General features: G+C 35.8%; 1 protein-coding gene and 1 pseudogene across 5 annotated transcripts in view; one reads left to right on the top strand and one right to left on the bottom strand.

The window, feature by feature from the left end:
* Positions 1–485: 485 nt before the first annotated feature.
* Positions 486–1,597, top strand: LOC116667305 (annotated as a pseudogene).
* A 925-nt stretch (positions 1,598–2,522) lies between these two features.
* SAMD8 (sterile alpha motif domain containing 8) overlaps positions 2,523–12,229 on the bottom strand; it is a 47,685-nt gene continuing 37,978 nt past the window's right edge. For 4 of the 5 annotated variants that reach the window (XM_032491962.1, XM_032491961.1, XM_032491963.1 and 1 more), the window contains 3 exons: positions 11,769–11,886; positions 7,339–7,489; positions 2,523–7,164 (listed from right to left, as the gene is read on the bottom strand). In XM_032491962.1, the coding sequence (XP_032347853.1) occupies positions 6,860–7,164; positions 7,339–7,489; positions 11,769–11,886 (574 nt within the window). In that variant the 3' untranslated portion in view covers positions 2,523–6,859. The other variant, XM_032491964.1, reaches the window with a different exon arrangement.

The raw sequence follows: 12,229 nt of genomic DNA, 5'->3' as shown, positions 1-12,229 counted from the left end.
ATGTGTATATGCTACAATTTGTGTAAAATAATATAAAAATAACTTTTAAAAATATACTTATAAATGCATTATAGAACAGCTCTGAAAAACACATGCATTAAAAATGGTTGTCTTTTGGAAGAACTAAAGGCTGGGGCACTGGAATAGAAGGAGAAGAGTCTGCAGTATATACGGTTTGTTACCACGTTCATGAATTACTTATTTGAAAATAGTAACTTTCAAAAAAGAGAGTAAGAATCACAGGCACCACTGTGGAAGAAAGTTCAGAATGCTGCCTGCACAGGTTTACCATCCGCGTGTGAGATTTCAACCATGTTCAAGTCCTCAAACTGCATCACTCCAAATTCTCTCCAGCTCAGCCTCCAAAATCAGTCTTTGTGGAAAAACACGATCAAATTTCAATTACTTTTTGACATCTTATTGATTAAAGCAGCTGATTAGTTTGTATCAAAAAAACATTAGGTACAGGTCCTTAGCGTGGGAGCCAGGGCTCTTAAGACTGGAATATGAACAGGTCATGGTGGTTTTGTATTTCTGGCTCTCATTGGGAGCTAGCTCTGTGAGCTGAGAACATACAGCATTTAAGAGGCCTTATGGTTATTTATCATCTGCTCTTTTTCAAAGTTACAACTAAGGGTGATCACGGAGCACCTCTGAGGCATTCTCTTACCATAGCACCCACCTCAAATCTTCACCAGAGCCAGCTCCCACTCCACTTCATGACTGGTAGCCCAGCATTCCAACAGGTGAGTTAGGTGTGTAAGCACAAGAGAGACAATTCTGGATATAAGGTGTATCGTACCCTAGATTCATAATGCACCAGCCAGTAGCAGCTGGCAGCTCTTTTTGGTGTCTTGATCTTCCAGGGCTGGGGGCAAAGGCCTCCTACAAGCTGTTCCCAGTCCTGGTTCCCTGACCTACTATCTTGGGGTCTCTACGCTTCCCTTCATCTCCAGTGACCTTCTGTGTACTTTCTACTATCTTACCTCTCTCTCTTTTTGACTTATACTTCTCCCCTTTACCAATTCTTGTTTATAGAACTACTTATACTTGTCCCCACAATTTAGACCCTGGCAATAGGTGTTCCTAATGCTTCCATTTAAAATAAAATCAGAGCTCTTTGAGGAGCCTTGGATCCGCTTCCATTGTAAGGTCACTCGTCAGACCCCAGCAGCCAAAATGGTGAAGCAGATCGAGAGCAAGCATGCTTTTCAGGAAGCCTTGACCATGCAGGAGATAAACTGGTAGTAGTTGACTTCTCAGCCATGAGGTATGGGCCCTGCAAACTGATCAAGCCTTTCTTTCATTCTCTCTCTGAAAAGTATTCCAATGTGGTGTTCCTTGAAGTAGACGTGGATGACTGTCAGAACGTTGCTTTAGAGTGTGAAGTCAAATGCATGCCAACCTCCCAGTTTTTTAAAAAGGGACAAAAGGTGGGTGAATTTTCTGGAGCTAATTAGGAAAACTTCGAGCCACCATTAATGAATTAATCTAATTGTTTTCTTTTAACTTACAAAAATGAAAGATCAAGTTTGAAAACTACATACCCGACTGCCATCTGATAAGTAACAATAAAATATTAACTCTACCCCTTTTATGAATAAATAAATAAATAAATACCAAACATGTATCTGTCAACAGTTCCCTAATACATATACAAATGAATCCAGTTTTTTGTATCACAATTCAACTAATATTTCAGCATTATGTACCAGCTACTGAGCTATTAAGGCTACAGTACTTTCATAATCTGGCCCTTCACACAACCTATAAGGTAAACATTTTTCCTTACATTTTACACGTAAGATTAAGTAGAGCTGGATGAAAGGACCCAATTTAATCAGCAGCAGAGCTGCAACCCATACCCAGGTCCTCAGAGTCTAAGTTCACCGTATTTCTTATTCCACCAAGCAGCCTCTCGGTTTGTTTTGGACTACTCTCTCCCAGAGTTCCCACGAAAGACCGGCTGCAGCTGGCACCAGACAGGAGGCTACAACTGGTAGTGATCATGAAACAAATTCAGTCACGGATTAATAAGTTCATATGGTCCTGTGACAACACTGAGTGTTTCAACTACTCCAGGGCTCTGGGCTACGAGGCCATCACTAACAAGTGTTTTTCCTTCTTTTCCTATTCATCATAATCTCCAAAGCTGACCTGACAGGATGATGGCATTTCCCTATCTATTCTACAATTAAAAGAAACCTAAAACCAAAAAACAAAAACTTTAATGTGTCCAGAGGTAAGAAGCTATTTGCTTCCCTTTCCTTCCTCTTAACTTAATCTACAATTATTCTAATACCGTCAGGTAGATCACTTTTCTTTCCAAGTTTACAGAAAAGAAATGAGAAAGGGCAAATGGTTTATCTAATAGACAACTAAGAATTAGTAAATGTCCAGGGACTAGATAGTACAGTAGGATTTAAAGTTGCAGAGTCCAATTGCAAAAATAAAAATTCATTGTATAAAAAACAGACCAGTTGCATTAATGATGCAAAGATATTTAAATAAGAGACTACAAACCAACTTTCAAATTTTTTATTTTTAGTGTTTTTAAACATTTTAATACAACAAAGATATAAAATAATATATATTAGTTAAATCTGGATTTAATTTAGAATCAAGATATTTACTTATATACAATACTGTGCTTCAAGGTATGGCTACCACAGGAACTTTCACATCTTCAAGTAATACTAGTTTCTCTGTAGATTGGGTGACATTTAGGTAGAATTCTTAAAACAAAACATGCCCACTGTAGTCCAAGCTAATTTTGTTTCCCCCATTACGTACCAGTTTCCACTTCCTTTGTTTCATATCAGAAACACTTCAGTTGTCCTAACAATCCATAGATTTCTCTGAATAAAAAGAAAATTATTAAAATTAAGATTCTAAAGATGCTATCACTAACTGATAACATTGCTGGGCTAGTTCAGACAACCCAGTAGTTCAGACTGAAATAGACCTGAAATAACAATGAAATTAATGCAGTATTCCTTCTACCTCCATATCAGACACAAAGCTTTCTTATACTTAAATATGCAGTACATTGAATAAAAGTCCTTTGGTTAATTTAGGGTAGAACATATTTTAAAAACCAACTTCACTGGTAGCTAAATTGTGGCTTATAGATTTCATAGATATTTTTATTGAACTTGATACAAAGTAATAGGCCACATTTTAGTTACTTGAAATTGGTGGTATTTGTTGGGGGTGAGGGATAGGTGGGGGGGGGGCAAAATCTACTGCCGTAGTAATTTCAGTCATTTAAAGCCACTCAAAGACAGAGAAAGAAAAAAAACAAAAAAACAAAAAAAAACCCCACTCAACCTCTTTCCTTTCTCACTGGTCTCCTGAAGCAGTCTGACTTGACGTTACTAACAATTTTCCTCTACAGAGGTATAGGGGTAATTTGAGCTAAACATTTTACAAATACAAACTGTCTTAACTGCCAAGCAAAGATGGCATTAAAGCTGAAATGCTTTGGTGGCTTTCAAACTATCTAAATGAAATGAATACTGTTTAAGAAAGCCATGGGACTATTATAAAAAAGAGCTTTCCTGTCCCAAATGCCTGAATAGTATAAAGAACCGACAAATGGCTTTTACTAAGGGATAACTCAAATCTGTAAGAGGACTATCAAAGAATAACATTTATTAGATGAGAGAGTTTAAAACAAGAACATAGTTAATGTTCTCAAGTATTTTGGAACAAGAATCCTTAAAAAAAAGTTTACTCTGAAACTAATGATGAAATTGCCTTTTACTGAATACAGTCAAAGCAGGCTAGTGTTATGAATATGGCTCTGAATATATAAATAACACTTTCCAAACATGTGTCCCTAAAACACACAGTTTCATGCCAGCTATAAAAGGATTTGGTTCTCCTCTGTTCTCCATTTACAAAATTATAAGATTTCTGGAACTCTAAATAACAACACTCAGGGCTGGTACAGGATAGGGAAGAACGCCCCTTGCAGTGTCAGAGTTACACTATCAGTAGGTCTCTAGCACGTGTTTTCTTCTTGTGAATAGTCCACACTTATTTAACTGACTGGTTCTATGGATAAGCTCATTGCTTTCCAACTTAAAAGGATACTAATAGACCTAGCATATGGAAGCCATATTTTTTCCCTGGCAATTCTGGCCACAGAGAACTATAGAGCAGACAGCCATGTTGAGAATTCTGCAGCATAGCCAAAAAATGTTTCTCCCAAATTATTTGGTGCTAACAGCAAACTTGCCTTCTTCCAAACCTCTGACTTCCTACAAACTTCAATTACCCTTCAGTAACATTGCCCTGCAAGGATTTTTAAAAAAGAAGAAAGGAAAAAGGCAATGCTGCCCCCAGGAAGATAGAAAATTCATCGAGGACTTTCAATATAACCTCTAGTTTGCATCCCCATCAAAAAACCTTCTTGGTTCCTTCTATACTGCAGTCTCGGTGTTTAATGATGCCAGCCTTTCACACGTTTGTAATTGTAGACAAGATTGAAAAATATGTAGAGCTAAGGCATTAGCTTCTCTACCTAGCCACATTCACACCCAAAATGCAAATCTCACCTTCACTGTGAAGTTTAGATTTTAACAAGAAAGAAAATACAAAGACAAAACCTGGAAATTTCTGGACAAAACAAAAAGCAACTAAAATACAGGTTTTGTATTAAAAAAAGAAACAGGAAAGAATTTTGTCTCAACGTTTTCCAAAGAAGAGACTTGGAGATAATTAATTTATGTAAATACTGCCTTAAAATGGTTATAACAAGAAATTATTAATCTAGCTTAATTTTCCCTCAATACAGATATGATAAATGCAAGGCTGAAAAGTTATTTTTACAATCCTCACTGCAGTCTGCTGTTAGGCACTCTCAATATCAATAGCTCTACAAAGTTAGTTGCAATTTTTTTGCTACTTTGTTCTAGAATAGAATCCATATGAAGGAAAGGAGACTGATAGTAGGAAATTTACCATTAAGTTGCTATTCAATATTCTTGAATTAATGTTGCCACAGATTTTTTTCAAACATTTTTCCAAAAGCCAGCATTCAGTCCCTCCCAAGCTAAATTCAGTCCTGCTCTGTCATTTAGAAAAAAATGGGAGTTTTGAGGTCAAACTACTCTAACTGGCCTAGGAAACATCCTTCACCCTTCATGATGATGCAATTTCCATGGATGAAATGCTGGCATTTTTGTCCCCAGCATATAACAGAATCAGCAATTTAAGACATTGTAAGATTCTGAAGTATGAGATTCAAAAGCATAATAAAACTTGAACTGCTTCATGCCATGTCTCAAGTGAGAAATAAAAAAATAATGTTCAGAGCAGATCCAAACTGGGGTCACTCAGCACTCACTGAAACTTGTTTGCATAATACCTGTTTTCTGCCCAATCCATTGAGGCTCCTCTGTAGCTTATACAGGGTGGGAATATGACTCAAAGTGCAAAAATAAAATATTTCACCCATATAAGAAGCAAGTTTCTGCTAAGTGGTCTAATTTTAGACCTCAACCAGCCAGCACCTTTTCTAACTCTTTGTTTTAAAATGGAATGTAAAAACTACACAATTAATATTCCAAGTGGCTATGCTCATCAGTTGGGGTTCAAATTCCAATTCCATAATCATCCTACTGTCAGAACTACTGTACAAAATCATTAAAAGTAAAGTGACAAATGTTATCACATAGGTCAAATTACTTAAGGTACTAAGTTTCTAGTGTTGTAAACAGCAACTAAGTTACTTCGCTTCTTGAATGCCGAATTAAGACTAAATAGAAAGAATGTATGTACACAATTGTATTTAAAAATAAAAACTGAAACTTTTTCATATCCAAATATGTCTGAGACTGCTTACTTTCTGATGGCCAAGAATGAGAAATTTCAAAAACAAAAAGTTGTACTGTGTCTGCAACCTGTTATAAATTTCAGAAAGAGAAAAATGATTCTTTGCATGCATACCTCCCTACTTCAGGACATTAAGAACTTTATTTAACATCTGGTAAAACACTCCACTATTTTGCTCATTAAATAATATCATTAAAAAGCCTAAAGTTGGGTTGTCATCTGTCTAGCTAACAGCTATAGCACAAAGTTATTCCAGGTACTTATATCACTAAAATTAAGCCAATTTTATTTTGATGGATGAAGCCATTTTTCCCTCAAGAGTACTTACTGATGGCCATACTGAACCCTCAGACCAAAACTGCATCTTTCGTTGCATCTTTAGTGAAAAATGCCAGCACTATATCTGTACTTTGTCACCTCATGTATGGCCCCTTTCATTCTCTTCTTTTTTCAGGCATTCTGGTATATTAAAGTATACTTTTCTTAAAGATGGTTCAGAAGACAAAAATTATTTGTTAGTAAAGTGGATCACTTTCTAGAGTTGCATTTTTTTAAAGACACAGATTAGTTCAAAGAACAAGTCCTGCTCACTTGGTAGAGGTTTTTCCTTTTAAGGAGCTTCAAAAAATATTGTTTCCTGATTAGAGTCCTACTGGAAATTAAAACAAAACAAAACAAAAAACTTTCAATCAGCAAACTGCTTAAGTTGATTTGCTTAAGTTCAATAGGCAAATACTCAACAGGTAAAGGTAACAGCCTGACTTCAATCACAACATTAAGTCTGCCTAAAGAGAAGGGGCAGAAAACATCTGCTTAAGCTTTCTGTTCAAACAGGTAAGGACTCTTGATTGTTCTTGTTTTCTATAATTACAGCCTTGCTCAGAATAGGAAACTTTACTTTATCAATATATAGGCCAAAAAGCAAGGCATCCAGGAACAACCTATGGGGAGAAAGCAAAGTTATTCACCTTCAACAATAACTGTAAATTTAATCACGGACCCATTACAAAGATAGTCTTTATCCAATTAGTCTTTTCATTATTGCTGGTTTTGAAAACGGCCAACAATATTCATTAGGTACTGTACCATTAACATTGCATTCAAAAAAAGAAAACATGGGAAACCAAATTCTTGCTCTTCTACTCTGCTGATATGCTCTGGTATTGGCTAGAGTATGGTAGTACAAAAAGAGTCTTGTTGTGATATAAAAGGCAATAAACACATCAATGGAATAATGTTCATGGGCAGCCAAAATGAAGAAGATTCCAAAGAGGTTGAGAACCCAGGATAAAGTGTGCAAGAAATTCCAGCTTCTTGGTGTATCTGGGAAAAGGACAGAAAGATCATTTTAAAACCACTCTTCTTCCAGCACTTCTTAGTCATATGTTTCTTGGGTCAGTTTGTTTCTCCCATTCTTCACAGAATTTGACACCCTTCCCACAGCCCCCTCTGCAGCTAGTTATTTGATATGCATAGATGTACTAAAGAGGTACCTACATTCAGTAACAAAGAAATTCAGCATAGTTAGGACGACTGTGTGGCCACTGAACATGTAATCTCCACAAGTGTGAACACCAGTTAGGGTCATACCAAAGCCACTCCAAATGGCAAAGGCCCGGTGTAGTTTCTCCCATACACTGCCATATATCTATAAAGAAAACAAAGAATTAGTGCTTCAGATGCTTAGGGCAGTAGAGGCTCCTACCACTCACACCGAAATTCAAAAGCTGAATGACTGAGAAGTAAGATCTAAGCAAAAGCATCTAGACATCAAGAATGGGTGTTCAAAGCTTGGCTGTACTCAAGACATTTTTTTGGTAATTAAATGAAATCAGTGTAATTCAAACTTCTCTACTAGGAGTTCCTTTACAATGAAAAGGTGACTATATAACACAAAAATATTTCCAAATTTTAAATCCTATAGCACAGTAGTATTTGTCTGTCTTTGCCAATAAGAAATACGCTATGACAGAGACAATGATTACCATTCAATATCCATTTTCCCCTTCTTCAATGGTAATAGAATCTCAAATTTATCTGAAGAGGCAAAGAGCTCAACCAAAATACTGCATTTCCCAGCCTCTCTCACAGCTAGGTGTGGGTATGTGACTAAGTTCTGTAAAATTAGACGTACATGGAAGTGTAAAAGATTTCTGGGAAGGCTACTTAAGGAAAGAGACAACAGCTCAAAGGAAGTCTTTTCTACATTTCTTTCTTCTAGCCTAAAATTCAGACATGATAGTTGAAGCTCTCGCAGCCATCTTTGACCACAAAGTGGCCTTGAAGATTCTAGCCAAGTGTTAGAGTAGGAGAGCAGAAAGACAGAGGAATCATGAGTTTTTGACAACTCTGTAATATTACCACATCTGACCTGGAAAACCTACTTTCAGACATCTCTTCTGAGAAGAGAATAAATCATTGTTTGTTATTTAAACCACAGCCACCTTGAAGTTCCTGTTATTAGCAGCCAAACTAATCCCAACTCCCACCCATTAACTTAAGAAAGCAATCCATTTTGAGGAAGAGTTTGAGCAATGGACACTACAAAAAAGGCAGTCAACACATAATACATGCTTATATGTTATTGCACTTGGGTTTCCATAAAAATCCTATGAAGTGATTCAGTTGTGCAGGTGATTGGAGAGGTCACACAGCTAGTAAGTAACATAATCAGGATGTGAACCCAGGGAGTCCAATTCCAAAGCCCTATGTCTTAATGATTCTACTATGGCTAGTGAACAAAAAATCACAACCTCATTAGAAACACAATCACAAACTGCTGATTATACACTACCCAGCTTTCCCTTTCTGCCTCAGTTGACAGCAGGAGAAGAAATTTATTATCAGAGAAAAGGAAACGGAAGGTATTAAAGTATACATGGGTTGTTTCTCTCAATAACCTCTAATGAGAATGGGGTTAGAGATGTTACTCTCGTAAAAGTAAAAAATCAGGCAGTGAAGAACAGAGATTGTTAAAAAAATGTCTCAGCCAAAGACAGGAAACAAATGATGTCAGTCAAAAGAAAGCAATTACAGCTCAATTACTCAAATCACCCCATCCTTTTCAATCTTAAAGTGTCCCTAATTTCCTTCAAGAAAAATAAAAATTGAAACACAACAGAACTAATTAGACACTGATGAGAAATTGCTTTAAGTGTTTCAAACAAAAACATCAACAATAACAACAACAACAACAACAAAAAACAACAGGCATGTTCTTGGTTCTGTCCCCAAACCTCATACTTCTGGGAATGAGATTTCAAGCAATTACTTTATTACAATAAAAAGCCCTATGGAGTTCACTGTAAGGGATCTGACTACTAGTTAATATCACTTTAACTTTCTATTTTTAATGACTGCTGCAAATAATACAGGTCAATAAGTAGGTTATAATTCAAAGCAATTAACAGTATTTAGGGCAGATGTGAATAGAAATGTCCACATAAAACTGATAATGAAAAACAGTCATTAGAGACAGAAAACGAGCTGCCCATACTGTAAAGGGATGATACCTAATTTATTTTTGCAGCACCCATTGCAGCCCTATGCACATATATTCTTCTCGTTAGTGGATGACTCACAATTAACTCCCTCAGCTGTAGGAAATTCTCTTTTCATTATAATAAGCTTAAATGTTTCTTCTTTTAAATCTCTTCTAATCAATTAGCATTTGGAGGAAACTGTTCTATCCCTCCCTCCTTTCATATACAGAAATAAATTCAATAGATCTGCCAACTAAAGAATGTCACTTGCCACCAGGTTCTACAAGAATTACATCATTAGCCACTGCAGTTGCTAACTTTCGACATACCCTAAAAGGACATTAGGAAAGAAATCAGGAATGAGGCACTCTGCTCTAGGAAAACTGACAGAATAGGCCTTCAGGATTCTTAGATATTTTCAGGTGAAAAATTTATGAACCCAATTTCTCACATCTTCTCATACCTAGAAAAGCACTAAAATCACTAAGACAGTTCCTCATGACTAGCAGCAACCTTCTACCAAGATATGTGCCTGACTGTATGTATACCTTCTCCACCACAGCATATATGCTGACCTCCCCCCTTACCTCTTAAGAGCAGTTCCTCAGAACTATCTGAGAGGCTTTCTCCTGGGCTATAGTTCTCAGTAAGTCTCAAAACTGAAACTCAACAGCTTTTATATTGTGTTTTTACTTCAGTTGATAAAGATTTTAAAACAAAAATATAAGACCATAGAAGTCTCAGATATCATCTTGATTACTCATAATGGCAATGACTCCAAAGATTCATAACACACAGTGTTGGCATGGGGATGGGAAAACCGACATGCACACATTGGTGATAGTAGTGAAAAACTAGTCTTACATTTTCTAGTGGAAATGTGAGCAATATGTATCACAATTTTCAGTGTGTATGTTCTTTAATAATTTTATAATACCACTTCCAGGAATATATCTTAAGGAGATGATTAAATAAATGAAAAAGCATAAATGTAAAAGGACGTTTATGACAGCATTGTTTATAAATAGTGAGATTTGGAAATAACCTAAATGTACATCATTCGTAAATCATACAATGGAACACTCTGCAACTATTAAAAAGATGAGGTAAAGTGATATGTATCTCTTCAGAAAAAGCAAACAACATACTATTAAATGAAACGTAAGCTAAAGAAATATGTCTGCAGTATAATCCTACTTTTTGTTCAAAATTATCTATTTATATAAACTTGTGTGAATGTGTAAGCATGGTTAAACATAGTCTATGTGGCTATATACACAACTGTTAACAGTATTATTTATGGGGTGGGATGAAAGAAGAGGGAATTTTGTGAGATTTTACTTCTTAACTTATATACTTCTGTACAATTTGAATTTTTATAATAAGCTTATATAACTTTAGAGAAATTACTTTCCCTTTTTGGTAAAGAAAAAAGAAATAAAGACAGCTTTTACCTTAAAAATAAATTATTCCCTTTACACTGAATCCTAAATGTCATTAACCCTTCCTCCTTTCTTACTGGCCAGTCTCCTAATACCTGAAGAAAGTTTAGTCACCCTTCAGCTCAGGGCTATATTTTTAGTTCTTGATCTCCTTTGGCTACTTAATCTTTCCCTGTCAGCATTTCAACAATTTATATTACAGTAGAAGCAGTGGAAGAAGTGACACTTAATTTTGTTTCACGTTTTACAAACAACATTAAAATAACAAAAAGGTGTTAATATATTATTTGAATATTTGGGAATACATAACTAGTGTATGAAGGCTTAGAAAAGTAGGATGACAAATTCTTTTGTCCAAATTTAATGAGTCACAACAGCCAATTTTGTATATAAAGCACAGGTAAGCTTCAGGGTTATTTATTTACTTATATTTTATTTTATTTACTTCAAGTAATTCATTACCCTGCTTTTTTTGTTCCCATCTGCATAATCTATCCACTCTTATTTAACCAGAAGAGAAGATATGTCTATAGTATATCAAAACAAGCTACAAAGTAGAAAAGAAAAACAAAAAATCAGCCACTATTTAAGTATATCTCAGAAAGAATAAAGTTTAGAGTAGTGGGTGCTATTATATTTTAAATGGGATATAGTTCAAATGCAACACTTTTTAAAAAAGAATGAAGGAACCAGAGTGATAACCAGAGTGATATCATATGAGGAACTAAAGATGCTGAAGACAGTGAGAGGGAAAATGATAATCACAAGTTACTTTTTTTGCATCACTCTACAGCACTGAGCTTGTATCAATGGATAGAAGCAATACGAAGGTAAATTCTGGCTTAAGATTTTTACCAAATTCTTTCTAGAGGTTTATTACAGATATTGAAAATACCGAAAAGCATGTTGTAGTGTTAAAGGTAGTCTCAGCCCTAGTTCAAATATGATGCCATCAACACACCAAGAACAAGAGGAAAGAATGATACAGAAGGTAGTAGGCTACCTTTCCAGTACACTGCAGGTGCTGTCCTGGCACGGAGAGGGAGGTCACAAACATGGTAAAGCAGCGAAGCAAGAATACAGTGCCCATCAGACTACAAAGCCTTCGCAGAAGAATTGACCTGTGAACAGAGTGACCAAAAAGAGAAAGATCAGAAGAAAACAAATGAAAATACCCCAGCCATCTAATGTTTACTTAAAGGGAGAGCAAGCAGAAAACCACTAGATTCTTTGAAGAGGACAAAAATCTTAGATACCATCTGAAGCATCCTTGTCCAATAGAACATTCTGCAATGGTGAAAATGCTCTATGACTACACTGTCCAATAAGCTATCTGCATGTGGCTCTTGAGCACTTGAAATGTGACTAGTATGGCTAAGGAACTGAATATTAATTATATTTCATTTTCATTAAATTAAATTTAAATAGCCATGTGTGGCTAGCACCTGCCATGTTGGATGATGC

Source organism: Camelus ferus, chromosome 11, assembly GCF_009834535.1.
Source record: "Camelus ferus isolate YT-003-E chromosome 11, BCGSAC_Cfer_1.0, whole genome shotgun sequence".
NCBI classification, from domain to species: Eukaryota; Metazoa; Chordata; class Mammalia; order Artiodactyla; family Camelidae; genus Camelus; species Camelus ferus.
The sequence above is the reverse complement of the archived record's forward strand: the minus strand, read 5'-3'. Positions and strand labels throughout refer to the sequence as shown.